The sequence below is a fragment of the Pantherophis guttatus genome, chromosome 1 (assembly GCF_059756535.1).
Source record: "Pantherophis guttatus breed Tessera chromosome 1, ASM5975653v1, whole genome shotgun sequence".
NCBI lineage: Eukaryota > Metazoa > Chordata > Lepidosauria > Squamata > Colubridae > Pantherophis > Pantherophis guttatus.
In genome coordinates, this window is record NC_142063.1 from 9,826,469 (window position 1) to 9,847,847 (window position 21,379).

General features: G+C 43.3%; 1 protein-coding gene across 3 annotated transcripts in view; it reads left to right on the forward strand.

The window, feature by feature from the left end:
* Positions 1 to 21,379, forward strand: part of SH3GL1 (SH3 domain containing GRB2 like 1, endophilin A2) — an 85,173-nt gene that overhangs the window by 49,423 nt on the left and 14,371 nt on the right. For all 3 annotated transcript variants that reach the window (XM_087894830.1, XM_087894869.1, XM_087894786.1), the window contains exons 2-5: positions 7,064 to 7,132; positions 12,444 to 12,516; positions 17,043 to 17,186; positions 19,986 to 20,119. In XM_087894830.1, coding sequence (XP_087750956.1) covers positions 7,064 to 7,132; positions 12,444 to 12,516; positions 17,043 to 17,186; positions 19,986 to 20,119 — 420 coding nt within the window. The remainder of the gene's footprint in view (positions 1 to 7,063; positions 7,133 to 12,443; positions 12,517 to 17,042; positions 17,187 to 19,985; positions 20,120 to 21,379) is intronic.

Consider the following 21,379-nt stretch of genomic DNA (forward strand, 5'->3'; position numbering starts at 1 on the left):
AACACCAGGAGACGATGAGTTCTAGTCCCGCCTTAGCCATGAAAAATAGCTGGGAAACTTTGGGCCAATCACCAGGAGACGATGAGTTCTAGTCCCGCCTTAGCCATGAAAAATAGCTGGGAAACTTTGGGCCAATCACCAGGAGACGGTGAGTTCTAGTCCCATCTTAGCCATGAAAGCCAGTTGGGTGACTTTGGGCCAAACACCAGGAGACGGTGAGTTCTAGTCCTGCCTTAGGCAGGCAAGTCGGCCAATCCCTCTCTGTCAGCCCAACCCACCTCGCAGGATTGTCGTCGGGTGGAAAACAGAAGGAGTCAAGGCGTTATTAGGTATGTTCGCCCCTTGGAGTCCCTTCTAAAGTAACGAAGGCGGAATAAAAGCTTAATAAATAAATAAAGATGGTAGCTTCTGCCGGATGCTATAGCCATTATAAGCAAAACACATTTTTCCCCCCAGTGAGTAGAATCTGATGGAAGTATCGGCAGCAAGAGTTTGCTAAAATTATGGGGTGCTAATCTCAAGCCTGGTTTTTCCTGCTTTGCTCTCTGAGACGTAAAGAAATGGAGTAAGTGTTTTCCCCCCACAGCCTCCTTTTCCAGATGTGCTAGTAGTCCAACCCTTGGCCTCTCTCCAAGCGGTAGCTCATTTCCCCGAGATCCTGGATGAAGCGGAGTCCTCCTTTCAGCCTGCTCCCTTCTTAGGATCTCCGCTGATCCACGGCCACCTTCTCGGATTCCTGAGCTCTCAAGAAAACCTGCCAGCCAAGGCTGGTGCGAGCGCAAACGGCCGCAGAGAGCAGCACGAATCCTCCTTGGCAAAAGGCGGCTGGCAGGCCGGCAGAAGTGGCTGGAATGCATGGGGCGGGGGTGGGGGAGGGGGCTGTAGGCGTTCCCCCTTGACACACTTGGACCCGTCCCCAGCTTGAGGAGCCGGGGAGAATGTGCAAAAAAATGTTTCCAGAAAGGAAAGCCACAAAAGATGAGGGGGAGCTGAGATTTACTTTGGGTTGCATTGCGTTGCAACCCATTGTGTTGCATTGCGTTGCAGCCAATTGTGTTGCATTGCATGGCAACCAATTGTGTTCCATTGTGTTGCATTGCGTTGCAACCAATTGTGTTGCGTTGCATTGCATTGCAGCCAATTGTGTGGCATTGCATTGCAGCCAATTGTGTGGCATTGCGTTGCAACCCCGTTGCGTTGCATTGCAAGCAATTGCGTTGCGCTGCATTGCATTGCAACCAATTGTGTTGCCTTGCAACCAATTGTGTTGCCTTGCAACCAATTGTGTTGCATTTCCTTGCAACCAATTGTGTTGCATTGCATTGCAACCAATTGTGTGGCATTGCGTTGCAACCAATTGTGTGGCATTGCGTTGCAACCTGTTGCGTTGCGTTGCGTTGCAACCAATTGCGTTGCATTGCATTGCAACCAATTGTGTGGCGTTGCATTGCAACCCATTGCGTTGCATTGCACCCCGTTGCGTTGCATTGCGTTGCAACCAATTGTGTTCCATTGGGTTGCAACCAGTTGTCTTGCACTGCATTGCGTTGCAACCAATTACATTGAAACTAGTTGCGTTGTGTTGCATGGCACGGCACGGCAACTGTAAATACTGCATCCATTTAATTCTCTCTTCCCCCGTTATCATTTACAGTTGAGATCCCAAATTGCTGCGTCTTCTCCTTGAGACGTGCAGGCCCTTGTGGTTAAGCCGGGTGGGAACCGGTGGCGCCTCGGCCTCAATTCACGTCATGTTCACTTCAAGGATCCCACGGCCATGGGTTGCGTAGTCCGGGGGTTCAAAAGCTTTGTCTGTCTCTCCTCTCTCCGGCATCCACTCTCCTTGTGTTTGTGGTTTTGGTTCTTTCCACTCTGCAACTCAAATCAACATTGTTGCAAGAAGGAAGAAAGAAAGGCAGATTAACAGAGTTGGAAGGGACCTTGTAGGTCATCTAGTCCAACCCCACGCCCCCACCCAAGCAGGAAGACCCTACACCATTTCTGACAGATGGCAGTCCAGTCTCTTCTTGAAAGCCTCCAGTGATGAAGCTCCCACAACTTCTGAAGACAACTTCTGTTCCATGGGTTGATTGTTCTCACTGTCGGAAAATTCCTCCTTATTTCCAGGTTGAATCTCTCCTGGATCAGTTTCCACCCATTATTCCTTGTCTGGCCTTCGAATGCTTTGAAAAATAGCTTGACCCCCCTCCTTAATAACAGTAACAGAGTGAGAAGGGACCTTGGAGGTCATCTAGTCCAACCCCCTGGTCACACAGGAGACCCGTACTACGGATCCTCTCTGTGGCAGCCCCTCAAATATTGGAACAGAGCCATGAAGTTTATTGAAGAATCTAGAATATTTTGGTCTCTCTTTCTCTCCTCCTCTAGCCTCACCTACAGGCAGCCCTCGACTGACCAAAGTTCATTTAGTGACCGTTTTTAGGGAGGTTTGCCCCCACTTTACGACTTTCCTTGTCACGCTTTCCTTGTTCCGTTGAAGCATTGCATTCGGTCGGTAAGTGAATCCGGATTCCCCATTGACTTTGCTTGTCCGAAGGTCGCCCAAGGGGGGGATCACGTGACCCCGAGGACCCTACGACCGTCATAAATACGAACCACTTGCCAGGCATCTCGATTTTTCGATCACGGGGACCACGGGGATGCTGCAACGGTCCTAAGTTGCTTTTTTTTCCCCTCAGGGCCATCATAAATTTGAACGGCCCCGTTGTAAGTCGGGGACTAAGCTGTAGGTGTCTTCATCCGGTTCGCTTCTTTTTCTTATGCTGAGTTATTTAGCTCAAGGCTAAAAAAAAAAAAATCCGTGCTGAGCCAGCTGAGCTCAGAGGAGGTTGGCTTTTATTTGCCGTATCCTGCACCCTGCGTGCACAAACGGTTCATTTATTAAACCATCGATACAAACGTCCTTTTGTGATAACGTTGGGGTTGTGTACTGTACAGCGTGTGTTTTAGAGGAGGCACGTGGAGCCAGGCTTCTTGGGTGTGACGGTAAAGCGAGGGAAAAACATTTGATAAATTTGTCAGCTTGATGGTTGAGAGCCAACCAGCTTTGTTGAGAGTCGGTTAGCCTTGCAAGTTTAATAACTTATAATAATTAACTTGTCGAAAGTTGTGGATCCTCCCAACACTGGAGGTTTTTAATTTATTTATTTATTTATTTATTTATTATTCAAATTTCTATACCGCCCTTCTCCTTTCGGACTCAGGGCGGGGAACAGCCAAATATAAAACATTTGTACACAAAAGTTAAAATCGATTAAAAATAATTAAATAAAGTTTGGCCCATAATTTAGAACATTTCAATTAAAATCAATATCAAAATTTTTAAAAACCAACCATAAAATCAGGACAGCCCAGCTAACTGAAAAAGGTAGGTTTTTAAGGGCCCGACGAAAAGTCCGGAGGTCTGGGATCACTCGTATCTCTGGGGGTAGATTGTTCCATAGGGTAGGTGCCACCACAGAGAAGGCTCTCCTCCTGGGGGTCGTCAGCCGGCATTGTCTGGCCGACGGCACCCTGAGGAGGCCCTCTCTGTGGGAGCGAACCGGCCGGTGGGAGGCAATTGGTGGCAGAAGGCGGTCCCGTAAGTACCCTGGCCCTAAGCCATGGAGCGCTTTAAAGGTGATCACCAACACCTTGAAGCGCACCCGGAAGTCCACTAATGAAGAGATTGGACAACCGCTTGTCTGAAACGGTATAGGGCAGGGGTGTGTCAAACTTGCGTTGTCACATGACGTATCGCGACTTTCCCCCCCCTTCGCTAAACCGGGTGTGGGCAGCGTGTGACGCATCCAGCCCGTGGGCCACGAGTTTGACAGCCCTGGTATGGGGTCTCCTGCTTGCGCGTGGGGAGGGGGCTGGACTAGAAGACCTCCAAGGTCCCTTCCAAGCTCTATTCTGAATAAAGTCCCTCCCAACTCTGTTATTCTGTTAAAAACATAGAAAATTGACCCGGTGGTCCATCGAGTATCATTTTGAGTTTTTGGTTTGCTTTAGTTTTCTTTTTCTTTATAATTTATAATTATTTAGTTTTTAAAATTTTTGTCGGGTGGTAGACTTTAGTGTTTAAATTAATCCTTGTTACTGCTTATTAGTAGGCCTTCTTATTAATCCCCTTATAACTAAATCCTTCTTTATGGTTCTTTGCCCAGTCAGCCAGATGTTTAGACTGGATTTGGACTACTCAGTCTTTCCCAAAGACCTGCGATAGGCAGATGTTGTTATTTGATGGTGTTAAAGGTTGCCAGCTATTTTGAGTCAAGCTGCCTTTTGCAATTGACAGAGGGTGAATCTGTCAATGCCGATGATGTTTTAAATGGTGCTGCAGATGTTTTGGGATTGCACCCAAGGGGCCTATCGCTATATTAGTGCTATCTTCGCTTTCTTTTGCCACAGTCGTTCTATTTCTATTTTCAGATTTTTGCGTTTTGTGGATTTTTCTTCTTTTCTACTTCTCAAGGTACTTTCCTATACATTATCCGGATTATTATTTTTTTGGTCTTTCTTATCGACAATTGTTAAGTGTGGGATGTTATGTGGCAGGTGCCTCTCTGTTTGGAGTCCCAAAGCATTTGTTATTGTAATTACAGGTAGTCCTTGACTTACAACGGTTGGTTTAGTGACCGTTCCAATTTACAACAGCACTGGAAAATGTGACTTACGACCGTTTTTCACACTTACGACCGTTTTTCACACTTATGACCATTGCAGCGTCCCCACGGTCACGTGATCAAAATTCAGACGCTTGGCAATTGGTTCATATTTATGACAGTCGCTGTGTCACTAAATCATGTGATCCGCTTTTGCGACCTTCTGATGAGCAGAATCAGTGGGGAATCGAGATTCACTTAACAAGCACAATGATTCATTTGACTTAACAAATTATTGGGTATTTTAAATTCGTCTCAGCCAAATTATTTAATTCGTTTTTATTCTATTTTAAATTTTTGTATTTATGTGTTTTATTCTGTGGCTGTTCACCGCCCTGAGTCCTTCGGGAGTAGGGCGGTATAGAAATCCAATTAAAAAAAAATATGCAATGATTCACTCAACCAGAAAAATGGCAAGGAAAATCGTAAAGCGAGGCAAAAACTCACTTAACAATGTTTCACTTAGCAACATAAGTTTTGGGCTCAATTGTCAGTGCCATTGTAACTTTGAATGGTCGCTAAATGAACTGTTATAAGTCGAGGACTAGCTGTATATGAGAATGAAGATTTACAATTCTGTGTTTTGATTAGGTATTTAGGCTAAAGGATTGGCGTCTTTTTGACTGGGAGATCATTGAAATTTAAATGTGTTCCTAACGCTAAGAATAAAAGATAAAGAGGAATCGGTGTATTTCAAGACATGGGAAAGACAGCCAAAATAAAAACAGATATGCTGTGGAACGGCCAAAAAACAAAAATAAAAATAAAATGGTTATGTTGTGTTTAACAGCTAGGAAATAAAAATGATTGGTTTAACAACAAATATGAAGATAAAGATGTTGGGTTTTATAGCAAAATAAAATGAGGTGGGATAGCCAAATAAGGAGGAGTATGTTGAGATTAATAGTTAAAATGAAATGAATAAGTTAAGTTTAATAACAGAAATAAAGACTATAAATGTTGAGTTCATTAGTAAAAATAAAATGATTATGTTGGAATTAATTACTTTATGAATGTTTATAATTATTGTGATGATTTATATTGTTAAAATATATCCATCTAAGCAAATGAAAGAGAAAAATGGAATTATAATTGATTAGGATTTAAGATTTAAGTAACGGGTTTTTGGGGATAATGGCATAGTTAAATAGATAAAACTGAGGGAAATAACTGAGTAAAATATTAAGTTGTATTAATTGAAAATTAAGATTTGTTAGTGATTTGTATTAATTTGTGACCGGATCAAAAACTTTGTTTTGGAAAAAATGTGTTTTATGTTTATGTTTTAAAAAAATAATAAAAAACTTTAAAAAAAAAAGACATGGGAAAGATTCTATGTATGGATAGAAAAGAAATATGAATAAAAGTTGATAGATAAATGATATAGATAATAGAAAGTTAAATGACAAAAAAGACAAAAAAGAAATAGAAACTCAGATGACATCAGAGTAAATAGAAAAAGGGGGATTGGGGGAAAGAAAGAAGATTATAAACATAAATGTACAGTTATGAAATGATAGATTGGATAAAATGGGAAAGAAATTGAAAAGAAAGCATATATTATTAGAAAACTGGAGTTGCTCAGATACCAAATAAGGGAAATATTGCGCAACAAAGGAGAAAGAAAGGAGAGAGGAGGAGAGGGAGAGAGAGGAATGGAAGAAAGGGGAAGGAGAGGAAGAAAGGATAGGGGACAAGAGCAGGAGAGAAGGCGCGAAAGGGGGAAAAGAGGGGAGGAGTGGGGGCGAGGAAGGGGAAGTAGGGGAGGAGAGAAGAGGAGGAAGAAAGTAGAAGAGGAGTGGAGGGAGGGAGGGGAAAGAAAGAAGAAGGAGAAAAAGGTTTGTTGGGAAAAGAAGGTAGAAGAGCAACCCCAAATGTGCTTAAAATGTCTTATTTTTATGCTTTCGTTAGAAAAAATATGTATATATATGATCAATCATGGATAAGAGAATGTACATTTACAATAGGTGTATAAGAAATAAAAATAAAAAACTTTTTTCAAAAAATAAATAAATTTAAATGTATTATTGCGGTTTGTAACATTTGTCGTAAGCCACCAGGTGTGGTATTGAATTGGGCAGTCTCAAAGTAGCTGTAAAAAATACATACCTCATAGAGGCCATCTTCATTTAGCAGCCACAATTGGGATCAGTCGTTAAGCGAAGCAGTCACTAAGTGAAACTGCTCCGCACGGTCTTCATTCAGCTGTCGTTTGCTTTGCCAGCCCGCGAAAGTTGCAAATCGGAGTATTGGTCGTAAAGTGGTTTTTTTTTTCCCATCCCTGTCGTAACCGCGAATGGTCAGGCAGTCGCTAAAGGAGGACTAATTGCAATATATAAATGCTCCTCTTTTTTTTTTTTTTTTTAAAAAATAACCTTTTGTGTTTTGGTTCACAGCTGGTCAGCGAGAAAGTTGGCGGGGCTGAAGGAACCAAGCTGGATGAGGACTTCAAAGAAATGGAGAAGGTGTGTAAGGATAACCAACTAATAATGCATGGAAGACATGGCTTTGTGTGGTATGGACAAGATCTACATCAGGGTTCTCCAAATTTGGCAACTTTTAAGACTTGTGGACTTCAATTCCCAGAATTCCCTGGTCTTTCTCCTGCCTGGGGAATCCTGGGAGTTGAAGTCCACAAGTTTGAAAGTCCACAAATTTGGAAACTCATGCTCTAAATGCATGTGATATCTTTGCTACCTTCTTGCACCGTGATGGCGAACCTATGGCACGCGGAGCCATATTAGTGGGCACGCCAGCTCAGCTCTGGGGCGCATGCGCGCGGCGGCCAGCTGATATTCGGGCCTTCTGGGCCCACCAGAAGTAGGGAAACAGGCTGTTTCCTGCCTCTGGAGGGCCTGGGGCGGGGGAGGCCCGTTTTTCTTTCTTACCTGGCTCCAGATCCTCTCTGTGTATCTGGGAAGGGAGAAAACAGCTTTTCCCACCCCCTTGGAGGCCCTACGGAGGCTGAAAGGGCCCATTTCCCCACTCCCGGTGGGACAGGAAGTGATGTTTTTTCCTGTCCCCAGCCTCCAGAGACTCCTAGAGAGGCTCCTAGAGACTCATAGAGAGGCTCCTAGAGACTCATAGAGAGCTTCTGGAAGCTGGGGACAGCAAAAAAGTCACTTCCTGTCCCACCGGGAGTTGGGAAATAGGCCCTTTCAGCCTCCATAGGTCCTCCAAGGGAGTGGGAAAGGCTGTTTTCGCCCTTCCCAGATACACAGAGAGGATTTGGAACCAAGTAAGAAAGAAAAACGGGCCTACCAGGCCATCATGTGCCAGGAGCGGACGGGGCAGGGGGTTGCACACACATGCGCATGGGCACGTCGCACGCGACCCTCCCTGCCCACCCCCTCTTGGCACGCGATGGCAAAAAGGTTAGCCATCACTGTTCTAGCATAGTGATGGCGAACCTTTTCGGCACCAAGTGCCCAAACTGGAATGCGCGTGCACCAGAGCACCGGAAACCCAAAGACCAGCTGGCCGGCACGCGCATGCCTGGTTTTTGGCCGTTTTTCAGGCCTTTTTCAGGCCGTTTTTCGGGCCTTTTTTCTTGAAAACCACTACTCTAAACCAGAAACTTATAAAAAAGAAAACCTGGCATTTATACAGGTGGTCCTCGATTTACGACCACAATTAAGCCCAACATTTCCATTGCTAAGCGAGATGGTGGTTAAGTACGTTTTGCCCTATTTTATGACCTTGCTTGCCACAGTTGTTAAGTGAATCACCGCGGTTGTGAAGTTGATAACACAATTGTTGAGTGAATCGCCGAAGTTGTTAAAGTGAGTCACACGGTCGTTAAATGAATTCGGCTCCCCCATTGACTTCGCTGGTCAGAAGGTCGCAAAAGGGGATCACGTGAGCCCGGGATGTTGTGACCGTCATAAATATGAAACAGTTGCCAAGCGTCTGAATTTTGATCACGTGACCATGGGGAGGCTGCAACGGTCGTAAGTGTAAAAAACGGTCGCGAGTCTCTTTTTTTTCAGTGCCGTTGTAACTTCAAACAGTCACTAAATGCACAAGTTGTAAGTCGAGGACTACCTGTATATAAATACCCACCCAAGCTTGTAATAGTTTTCAGGAAAAATTAAATCAAATTCCCGTTCTTTGCACATAAAAAGTTAACATATTGAAAATAAGAAATATGAGTAAAATGGAATGGAATAGAATAAAGTAGAATAAAATAGAATATTGGAATGAAGAATAGAACAGAACAGAACAGAACACCTGGACTACTGCAACGCTCTCTACATGGGGCTCCCCCTGGGGTGCACCCGGAGGCTCCAGCTGGTCCAGAACGCGGCCGCGCGGGGGATTATGGGGGCGACGAGGTGCTCCCATGTGACACCTCTCTTGCGCGATCTGCACTGGCTCCCAGTGGTCTTCCGGGTGCGCTTCAAGGTGTTGGTGACCACCTTTAAAGCGCTCCATGGCTTAGGGCAGGGGTACTTACGAGACCGCCTTCTGCCACCAATAGCCTCCCACCGGCCAGTACGCTCGCACAGAGTGGGCCTCCTCAGGGTGCCGTCCGCCAGACAATGTCGGCTGACGACCCCCAGGGGGAGAGCCTTCTCTGTGACGGCGCCCACCCTCTGGAACAACCTTCCCCCAGAGCTACGTATAATAACAGACCTCCGGATTTTTCGTCGGGCCCTGAAAACCTATTTATTTCAACTAGCTGGGCTGGCTTGAGCTAAATTTTAAATTGATTTTAAATTGGGTTGTTTTAATTTACGGCCAAAATATTTAATTATTTTAATACTGTTTTTTAAATTTTGTATGCTCTGTTTTTACTTAGGCTGTGCACCGCCCTGAGTCCTATTTGGAGAAGGGCGGTATAGAAATTTAATAATAAATAAATAAATAAATAAATAAATAAATAAATAAATAAATAAATAAATAAATAATAAACAAACAAACAAACAAACAAACAGAATAGAATATTGGAATGAAGAATAGAGTAAAATAGAATAGAATAAAATAGAATATTGGAATATAGAACAGAACAGAACAGAATAGAATATTGGAATGAAGAATAGAGTAGAATAGAATAGAATAAAATAGAATATTGGAATATAGAACAGAACAGAACAGAACAGAATTAGAATAGAATAGAATAGAAAATATTGGAATGAAGAGTAGAATAGAATAGAATAGAATAAAATAGAATATTGGAGTGAAGAATAGAACAGAACAGAACAGAATAGAATAGAATAGAAAATATTGGAATGAAGAGTAGAGTAGAATAGAATAGAATAAAATAGAATATTGGAATGAAGAATAGAACAGAACAGAACAGAACAGAACAGAATAGAATAGAATGGAATAGAATAGAATAGAATAGAATAGAAAATATTGGAATGAAGAGTAGAGTAGAATAGAATAGAATAAAATAGAATATTGGAATGAAGAATAGAACAGAACAGAACAGAACAGAATAGAATAGAATGGAATAGAATAGAATAGAATAGAATAGAAAATATTGGAATGAAGAGTAGAGTAGAATAGAATAGAATAAAATAGAATATTGGAATATAGAATAGAACAGAACAGAACAGAACAGAACAGAATAGAATATTGGAATGAAGAGTAGAGTAGAATAGAATAGAATAAAATAGAATATTGGAATATAGAATCGAACAGAACAGAACAGAACAGAACAGAACAGAATAGAATAGAATAGAATAGAATAGAATATTGGAATGAAGAATAGAATAGAATACAATAGAATACAATGCAATGCAATGCAATACAATACAATATGTTGAATTAGGATTGAATCGAGTCTTTTTACTCGGCAGGATCAATAAGAATATAAGGAAGGACATAAAATACCTAATACTCCACATTATAACAGCGGCAAGATTAGCGTTGGCACAACTCTGGAAAATAGACCGTTTGCCAACTGATCAGGAAGTAATACAGAAAATCTATGTATGCGCAGAGATGGATAAATTAACTCTAAAATTACAGGATAAGGAAGATTCAAAATACTTTAAAATATGGAATAGTTGGTACCAGTGGATAAGTCAGAGAGAGGGAATGCTTAGAGGTGAAAGTTAGGAGAAATTAATGTAAATAAACAACTGCACTGTCAGAGAGATATAGAAGGAAATAAGTCACTGTGCGTATATATATATGTATATATAACATTAGAAAGTAGTTGATAGATGAAGTTGAGCACTATATATGTATAGTATATGTATTTGTAATTTGTGTGTTTCATTAAGAAAAACCTGTTTAGTTTTTTTTATAATTGTTTTAAATGTCCTTTTTTTAAAAATACGAATAAAGTTTGTTTAAAAAAAAAAAAGGATTGGATTGAATCGAATCGAATCGAATCGAATTGAATTCTTGATTGGTGAAGTGTGATAGGCCATTTGTCTTCAGTGCATAAGCTCTCAGTGTACAAAAACAATATAAGTGATAAATTGTGATCATAGTCATAAAAATACATTCATCATGAATCATAAGATCCAACACTTTAGTGATAGTCATAGGATACTTAAATAAGCAATCAACAACATATAAATCATGCTAGGAAACTAAAGAAAACAATATAAATCATAAAGATAACAACCAACAGAGTTATAGTCATACGTAGAAAAGGAGATAGGCAATAGGGAGGATGAGAATAATAATAATAATATTAATACAGTTTCAGTAAATAGTTTGACAGTGTTGTGGGAATGAGTTGTTTAGCAGAGTGATGGCACGGGGGGATGGGAGGGGGGAATTGTCGTTGTGTCTAGTTGTTCTGGTGTGCAGTGCCCTATAGTAGGAGTCTCCAACCTTGGCAACTTTTAAGACCCGTGGAGTTGAATTCCTAGCTTTGCTGGCTGAGGAATTCTGGGAGTTGAAGTCCACCGGTCTTAAAGTTGCCAAGGTTGGAGATCCTTGCCCTATAGCGTCATTTTGAGATAGATTGTTGTTTAAGTTTGAGATAGATAGAATAAGCAGAATAGGCAGAATAAAAACATCTTTGGCCTGGCAAATATAATACAATTATATCTAATATTGTTCCAATAACAAAGGCATTCCGGAGCTGGGTGTGACCACTAATATAATTATTTGCTCTGCCTATTTGCTCTTGCAACCTGCCTATTTCACCTTCGCAATGCACCTGGCGCCATGCTCAAAAACACAACATAAGAAGGCCTTCTTATCTTTTCATATTCATATTTCATATTTTTCATATTCATATTTCATAATTGAGTTTGCTGAAGAACCAGAGAATCTCTTTGGAATAACGCCATCATCCATGTATTTCTTTCTTTCTTGTTTCTTGTTAGTTTGGAATATAAAAGTGCAAAAACACAAAGGAAAATAGTAAGGAAAATAGAGGAGGGAGAAGGAAAAAGGGAAGGAAGGGAAAAGTGTAGAAAAAAAGGGGGGGGGAAAGAAAAAGCATTGTCTTCCAGCTCCGTTTGGTGCACCAGAATAAGATAATGCCTATATACGTCCAAATTAGACTGTGTTGCTTCTCTGGATCATATAATAGATGTGGGCATATGCATAATTTTGTATTTATTTATTTAGTTGTGTTTATGTACTGTATATTGGAGGTGGCGACCCTTTGAGAGCTGTATGCCACGAAATTTCATTTTTAATGCAGGCCGATTAGTGTACATTCAAAGTGACAGTAAAGTTATTTTAAGTCCTAAGTCTAAGGTTACTAAGCAAACTGCTGTAAGATGAGGACAATCTGAACCTCCAAATGCACCCCCCCCCCTTATTTTCCCCTTTGTCAACTCGTGACTTCTGTTTCTACAGAAAGTGGACCTTACCAGCAAGGCAGTTACGGAAATCTTGGCCAGAACGACGGAATACCTGCAACCAAACCCCGGTAAGAGTTATGCCATTGTGATCACCTGCCACATTTGTTCCCTCTGTTGTGATTTTGTTGAGAAAAACCTTCATGGGCCATGTGCCCCATGGAAACTATAAAAATATATCTCACCACCTCTCGAGGGGAAAAATGCTTTCCTTTCCTTTCCTTTCCTTTCCTTTCCTTTCCTTTCCTTTCCTTTCCTTTCCTTTCCTTTCCTTTCCTTTCCTTTCCTTTCCTTTCTTCTCTCCTATCCCCTCCCCTTCCCTCCTTCCTTTCCTTTCTTCTCTCCCTCCTTCCCTCCCCTCTTTCCTTTCCTTTCCTTTCCTTTCCTTTCCTTTCCTTTCCTTTCCTTTCCTTTCCTTTCCTTTCTTCTCTCCCTCCCCTCCCCTCCTTCCTTTCCTTTCTTCTCTCCTTCCCTCCTCTCCTCTTCCCTTCCTTTCCCTTTCCTCCCCTCCTTCCCTCCCGTCCTTCCTTTCCTTTCCTTTCTTCTCTCCCTCCCCTCCCCTCCTTCCTTTCCTTTCTTCCGTCCTTCCTTCCTCTCCCCTTCTCTTCCCTTTCCTCCCCTCCTTCCCTTCCCTTCCCTCATTTCCTTTTCCTCACCCTTCCCTTCCTTTCCTTTCCTTCCCTCCTTTCTTCCTTTCCTTTCCCTCCCCCTTCCTTTCTTCTTTTCTTTCTTCCTTTCCTTTCCTCTCCTCCTTCTCCTTCCCATCTTTTTCTCTTTCCCCTTTCCTTTCCTTCTATCTTCCCTTCCTTTCCCTCCCCTCTCTGCCCATCTGCTCCTTTCCTTGCTTGCTTGCTTGCTTCCTTCTTTCGTTCCTCTCCCCTCCCCCTCCCTCCTTTCCCCTCCTTCCCTTCCCTTTCCCTTCCATCTTTCCTCCCCTCCCTCTCCTTCCTTCCTTTTCTCTTCCTTCCTTTCCACCCTGTCACTCCTTCCTTCCCTCCCTCCCTCGCACCCTCCTTCTCTTTCTTCCATTCTTTTCCTTCCTTCCTTTCTGGATTATGGTCCTAAATCAAGAACTCCCCGTAGTTCATTTGATCATAGAGAAAGCTGATCCCCGCTCAGTGGGCTATCCCAGGCATCGGTAATCATGGAAACGGACCCTCTGCAAACAGAGGGGAGTAGGTAGAGGGGTCTTCCCCGGGGGATTTCCCCCTTGCGGTCCAAAAGGCCTGGGCGGATCCAGCCGGCGGGGCAAATGCTTATAACCTGCGGTCACTCCTTGGATCGAAGCCCTGCATTCCTGCAGGCTTTGCAGCCCCATTCGTGAAGTAATTCCCACCCGGGATTCATTACAACTCAGCCACAAGGCTTCAGAAATATCTCCACCCTATCCTCTCCTTCCTTTGGAAAGAAAGAAAGAAATACAGAAAGAAATACAGAAAGAAATACAGAAAGAAATACAGAAAGAAATACAGAAAGAAATACAAAAAGAAATACAGAAAGAAAGAAATACAGAAAGAAATACAGAAAGAAATACAGAAAGAAAGAAATACAGAAAGAAAGAAAGAAATACAGAAAGAAATACAGAAAGAAAGAAATACAGAAATAAATACAGAAATAAATACAGAAATAAATACAGAAATAAATACAGAAATAAATAAGAATTGGCAAGCTTCACACCCGGCTATTTTCTGCTCCCTACCTTGGAAAGCAGCTTCTCTTTCCAGATGCTGTGATATTTCAGGATAATGATTTTTTTTTTCTCAGCCAGCAAGGCAGTCTGTGATTTCTTTTTGAAATTGGAAGATCAGGTGACTGTTGGGGTCATCCTTGGTGCTCTCTGAACTGGGTCGTTTTCTTGCAGACGTTTCATGACCCAACTAGGTAACATCATCAGTGCCAGAAGGGAGTGAGATTTCTGAAGAGGAGGAGGAGGGATAGGAGGAGAGAAGGAGAAGGAGATGGACTGTGGAGTCCTTGGTTGTTTTCTTGTAGACATTTCATGACCCAACTAGATAACATCATCAGTGCCAGAAGGGAGTGGGATTTCTGGAGAGGAGAAGGACTATGGGGTCCTTGGTTTAGTTTAGTTTAGTTTATTTGATTTGTATACCGCCCTACTCCCGAAGGACTCAGGGCGGTGAACAGCCACAAGATAAAAACACATAAATACAAAATTTAAAAACAGAATAAAACCGAATTAAACAATTTGGCTGAAGAGAGATTTAAAAACACCCCAATAAATTAAAACAAATTAAGATTTGTATTTTAAAAGGGAAAAATTAGGCCAAGCCAGCCTGATGGAATAAAAAGGTCTTAAGAGCACAGCGGAAGGTGCGTAGATCCGGGATCCTCCATATCTCCGGGGGGAGCTCATTCCAGATAGTAGGTGCCCCCACAGAGAAGGCTCTCCCCCTGGGGGCCGCCAGTCGACATTGTTTGGCCGACGGCACCCGGAGGAGCCCCTCTCTATGGGAGCGTACCGGCCGGTGGGAGGCTACTGGTGGCAGCAGGCGGTCCCGTAGATAACCAGGTCCTAAGCCATGGAGCGCTCTAAAGGTGGTAACCAAGACCTTGAAGTGCACACGGAAGACCACCGGGAGCCAGTGCAGCTCGCGCAGGAGAGGTGTTACATGGGAACGCCATGTCACTCCCATAACCACCCGCGCGGCCGCACTCTGCGCCAGTTGGAGCCTCCGGGTGCTCCTCAAGGGGAGCCCCATGTAGAGAGCGTTGCAATAGTCCAGGCGGGAGGTGACGAGGGCATGAGTGACCGTGCGTAAGGAGTCCCGATCCAGAAAGGGACGCAACTGGCGGATCAGGCGAACCTGATGAAAAATCCTCCCGGTCACGGCCGTCAAGTGCTCTTCTAAAGACAGCCGTGAATCCAGGAGGACGCCCAAGTTGCTAGCCCTCTCCGTGGGGGCCAATGATTCGCCCCCAATAGTCAGTGATGGCACCAACTGACTATATCGGGACGTCGGAAACCACAGCCACTCGGTCTTGGATGGGTTGAGTCGGAGCCTGTTCCTCCCCATCCAGATCCGTACGGCCTCCAGGCACCGGGACATCACTTCAAGGGCATCGTTGGGGTGGTCCGGGGTGGTGCTCTCTGAGCTTGCTGATTTTCTTCCAGATGTTTCATTACCCATCTGTGTATCATCCGTGCTAGAAGGGAGTAAGGGTTTGCTCTTATTTTTATATACTTGTGGCTCACCTTCTAAGACTGATGACGTTATCGAGTTGGGTCATGAAACACATCTGCAAGATAACAAGTTCAGAGAGTACCAAGAACTCCATAGTCCAACCCTGAGCACTGATGATGTTACCTAGTTGGGTAATGAAATAAGAGCCTTGGTGGCGCAGCAGACTAAAGCACTGTTAAGTAGCACCAGCTTTCTGCAATTACTGCAAGTTCAAATCTCACCAGGCTCAAGGTTAACTCAGCCTTCCATCCTTTCGAGGTAGGTAAAATGAGGACCCGGATTGTGGGGGCAATAAGCTGACTTTGTATAAAAGAGAACACCGCTTAGGGGGGGCCCCGAAAGCCCTACTAAGCAGGTATCTACAAAAGTATGAAGGCTATTGCTTAACGCATTGTAAGCCGCCCTGAGTCTCCGGAGAAGGGCGGCATATAAATCGAACCAATAAATAAATGTCTGGAAGAGAACCACCAAGCTCAGAGAGCATCAGGGACCCTGCAGTCCTCTCCTCCTGCTCCTCCTTCTCCTCCTCCACCACCACCTTCTTCTCCTGCTCCTCCCCCTCTCTACAAATCCCACTCCTTTCTAGCTCTGATGATGTTACTTAATTGGGTCATGAAACGTCTGTATGAAAACAACCAAGCTCAGAGAGCACCAAGGACCTCACCGTTTTCTCCTCCTCCTCCTCCTCCCTCCCCTGCAAATTCCACTCCCTTCTAGCACTGATGATGTTACCTACTTGGGTCATGAAACATCTGCAAGTTAGCAGTCAAGCTCAGAGAGAGGGACCCCACAGTCCTCCTCCTCCTCCTCCACTACCACCATCACCTTCTGCTCCTGCTCCTCCACCCATTTCCTGCTTCCTCCCTCTCCCACTCTGCTCCTCAAGGTCTGCTCCCTTCTAGCACTGATGACGTTAACTAGTATGGTACGGAAACGTCTCTAAGAAAACCACAAAACTCAGAGCGTACCAAGGACTCCTCATGTCAACTCTGAGTTCCAGAGGTGGGTTTCAGCAGGTTCTGACCAGTTCTGGAGAACCGGTAGCAGAAATTTTGAGTAGTTCGGAGAACCGGCAAATACCACCTCTGGCTGGCCCCGCCCCCATCTATTCTCTGCCTCCCGAGTCCCAGCTGATTGGGAGGAAATGGGGATTTTGCAGTAACCTTCCCCTGGAGTGGGGTGGGAATGAAGATTTTACAGTATCCTTCCCCTACCACACCCACCAAGCCACGCCACGCCCACCAAGCCATGCCCACCAAGCCACACCCACAGAATCGGCAGTAAAAAAATTTGAAACCCACCACTGCTGAGCTCCAGATATTGTATTTTTGGGGGGCAAGAGCTGCGGAATGGGAATTCAACCATGGCTGTTTCCTCCTTATTCTTTGTTCCAGCATCCCGGGCGAAACTGACCATGCTGAACACGGTTTCCAAGATCCGAGGGCAAGTGAAGAATCCAGGGTACCCACAGTCTGAAGGCCTCCTAGGCGAGTCCATGATGCGATACGGCAAGGAGCTGGGCGACGATTCCAACTTTGGTGAGCATCGGTCTCTCCGCGAAAGGAATACTTGGCGGAAAATTACAACCTGCTTCCAGGTTAAAAAATAGATAGATAGAATGAATAGATAGAATAGATAGAATGAATAGATAGATAGATAGATAGATAGATAGATAGATAGATAGATAGATAGATAGATAGATAGAATGAATAGAATGAGCCTGGATAGCTCAACAGACTAAGCACTGTAATTTAACACCAGCTGTCTGCAATCCTCGATTTATGACCACAATGGAGTCCCAAATTTCTGTTGCTAAGCAAGACAGTTCAGTGAATCACTGCTGTTGTTAAGTTAGTCACTTGGTTGTTAAGTGAATCCAGATTCCCCATGGACTTGTCAGATGGTCGTAAAAGAGCCTGTTAGTACAGTGGACTAAAGCACTGTTATTAACATCTGCTGCTTACAATTACTGCAAGATCGAATCTCGCCAGGCTCAAGGTTGACTCAGCCTTCCATCCTTTCAAAGGCAGGTAAAATGAGGACCCAGTTTGTGGGGGCAATAAGCTGACTTTGTATAAATATACAAAAGGATGAAGGCTATTGCTTAACGCACTCAGGGCGGCTTACGCACTGTAAGCCACCCTGAGTCTCCGGAGAAAGGCGGCATATAAATCAAATAAATTTTTTAAAAAAAAAATAAATTAAAAAAAAAATAGATAGATAAATAGATAGATAGAATGAATAGATAGATAGATAGATAGATAGAATGAATAGATAGAATGAATAGATAGAATAGATAGATAGATAGATAGATAGATAGATAGATAGATAGAATGAATAGATAGAATGAATAGATAGAATGAATAGATAGATAGATAGAATAGATAGAATGAATAGATAGAATAGCTTTATTGTCACTTCGAATGTACACTAATCGGCATACATTAAAGTGAAATTTCATTGCATACAGCTCTCAAAGGGTCACCACCTCCAATATACTGTACATTACATAAATACCCCCAAAATACCCAAACCTCCACTGTTGCTATGTCCACACAATACAATATGTTAGAAGGAACGCAATGTTGTCCAGAGTGGAGTGCCCTTCTCCACTCTGTTCCTTCCTTGCTCCCTTCTCCCTTCCTCCCTTCTCACCTCCCTTTGTTCCTACCTCTTCTTTCTTCCTTCTTTTCTCTGCCTTCACTCTCTTCCTCTCTGCTTCCTCCCTTCTCTCTCTCCTCCCTTTATTTCTTCCTTCCTTCCTTCTTTTTCTTCCATTTATTCCCTTATTCTTTTTTCTTCCTTCGTCTATTTTTCACTCTCTTCCTCCCTCCCTTCCTTCCTTGCTCCCTTACTCACTTCTCTCTCTCCTTCTTCCTTCCTTCCTTCCTTCCTTCCTTCTTTCCTTCCTTTCTTCCTTCCCTCCCACCCTTCCCTCCTTCCTCTATTTTCCCTTCCTTCCTTCCTTCCTTCCCTCTCACCCTTCCCTCCTTCCTCTATTTTCCCTTCCTTCCTTCTTTCCTTCCATTTATTCCCTTATTCTTTTTTCTTCCTTCGTCTATTTTTCACTCTCTTCCTCCCTCCCTTCCTTCCTTGCTCCCTTACTCACTTCTCTCTCTCCTTCTTCCTTCCTTCCTTCTTTCCTTCTTTCTTCCTTCCCTCCCACCCTTCCCTCCTTCCTCTATTTTCCCTTCCTTCCTTCCTTCCTTCCTTCCTTCCCTCCCTCCCTCCCTCCCTCCCACCCTTCCCTCCTTCCTCTATTTTCCCTTCCTTCCTTCTTTCCTTCCGTGCTTGAGAAATGCCTTCCAACTGTACTTAAAACTGACTCCTGGTGTCAGTTTAAGATACACACTGTGAATCCTGGCCTGTAACACTTGGATACCTTCTGCAAAATAGCCGAGACATTACAGCCTGTATTGTTGGCTCCCACAGGGCTTGATGGTGCCAGCTGATGTCCTCCAGATGTGGTGGACTTTCAGAAGCATATCGAATTTTGGAACGATGTGCTAAGGACTACATTCCAAAAAAATAGGCCCAGGATCATCCAGGCTGGGGACGGACAAAAATGGCATTGGATTGAATTTAAAACAATGAATGAAATGTACATTAAATTGTAATTGAACTGCAGTTGGTATGATGATTCCTTAAGTGATTAAAAATTTAGAATTTCGTGGCCATTTCAGAGGGCTTCAAGAGTTCCAGCAAAAGGCATATTTCTGGAACTACGCTTGTCTGGGTCTGTTTTAAATCATGATTTTTAATTCATTTATAATGAGCAGTCAGAGAACCGGGAGAAGACAAAACCAGAGTCAGCTGTTGTGCACAAAAAGGAGAAGAGAGGTTATTATATATAGGCCCATTCTTCTTCCCTTGAGTTCTCCTTGTACAGAATTCCATATTTATCTAGGTCTAGCAAACTTGTTCACAGCCTGACTCCCCATCTAGAGAAATTAATAATATGTGGAAAAAAATTAATCAAGATCAAAGAATCGTAGAATGTAAGGATTTGGAAAGGATTTTTGAGATCATCTAATCCAGTGCTTCTAACAGTATCTCTTCTTTAGACCTTCTCTCATAGATCCTTCCTGATCCTTCTGACCAGGTTCCCTTTTCAGCTTCTTCAATCGCTCCAATAGATCCTTCCTGATCCTTCTGACCAGAGGGATCCAGGATTAATCCTTTCCCGATCCCTGATTATCTACTTCTCAGCAATGCTCCTCATAGATCGTAGGCCGAGTCAGAAATCTCTGAGGCGTGAACATTGCTCATAAGGATCAGTTGATCCCCTTCTCCTCCCAGTTTACAACGGATCTGCTTTTTTCTCCCAATGGATAAAGGCGACGCCCTGCTGGATGCCGGCGAATCTATGAAGCGCCTGGCCGAAGTGAAGGATTCTCTGGACATCGAGGTCAAGCAGAACTTCATCGATCCCCTTCAGAATTTGTGCGACAAGGACTTGAAAGAGATCCAGGTAATCTCCTGAGGGGGGTTTTTTTGGGAAGAAGAGAGAGCGTTGGATGGGATCGTGTCCTTGAAGGGATCAAGAGATCTTGTGGGTCCCACCGTGATAGTGCAACCGTAGCCCTTTTAAGACGGGTGGACTTCAACTCCCAGAATACTCCAACCAGCATTGCTGGCTGGGGTATTCTGGGAGTTGAAGTCCACCCTTCTTAAAAGGGCTATGGTTGACCTACAGGAAGGCCTTAAAAACTGGCTTTGGTTTAAGGGATCCCTGCTGGATGTCGTTCTACCTCTATCCTGAATTGATGAATCAGAGGCATTAAATCTAGTTGATTTAATTTTATATTACATTATCATCTTATCTTGATATTGTCACATCAGCACCTAAATATAAATAAATAAGGAGGAAACTACACACATCCCTTGCCTTATGACCACAATGGAGCCATTCAATATTCCTGTGGCTAAGCGAGACAGTTGTTAAGCCGTGAATTAACTTAAGTGTTAAGTTGTTAAGTGAATTAACTTAAAACACAGTTGTTAAGTGAATCGGGACATCCCATTGACTGTGCTTTTCAGAAAAGGGGGGGGTCATATTTCCCTGGGACTCTGGGACCCTCATGCCAGTTTCCAAGCGTCCAAATTTTGATCATGCAACCATGCGGAGGCTGCCATGGTCATAAGTATGAAAAACAGTCATCAATTTCTTTTTTTTTCAGTGCCGTTGTAACTGGTAACTGTCAAGAGTTTGACGATCCCGATAGTTGTGGCATACAACAACACCACAAATAATTTGTGTTAAATGTATGGCTTCTCCTTTGGCCTTTATTTCATGACACCATTGTTCAATGGAGAGCATTGGCGGTACAGGTGGTCCTTGACTTACAACGGTTCGTTTAGTGACCGTTTGAAGTTACGACGGCATTGAAAAAAGGAGACTTATGGCCATTTTTCACACTGACGGCCATTGCTGCATCCCCATGGTCACATGATCAAAATTAAGACCCTTGGGAACTGACTCATATTTATGACGGTTGCAGTGTCACTTGATCCCCTTTTGGGACCTTCTGATAAGAAAAGTCAAAGGGATATCCTGATTCACTTAACAACCGTGTTGCTAATTTAACAACTCAGGCGATTCACTTAACAGCTGTGGCAAGAAAGGGCATAAAATGGAGCAAAATTCACTTAACAAGTGTCTCATTTAGCAAAAATTTTGGCTCAGTTGTGGTTGTAAGTCATGGCCTGCCTGTATTTATACAATATTATG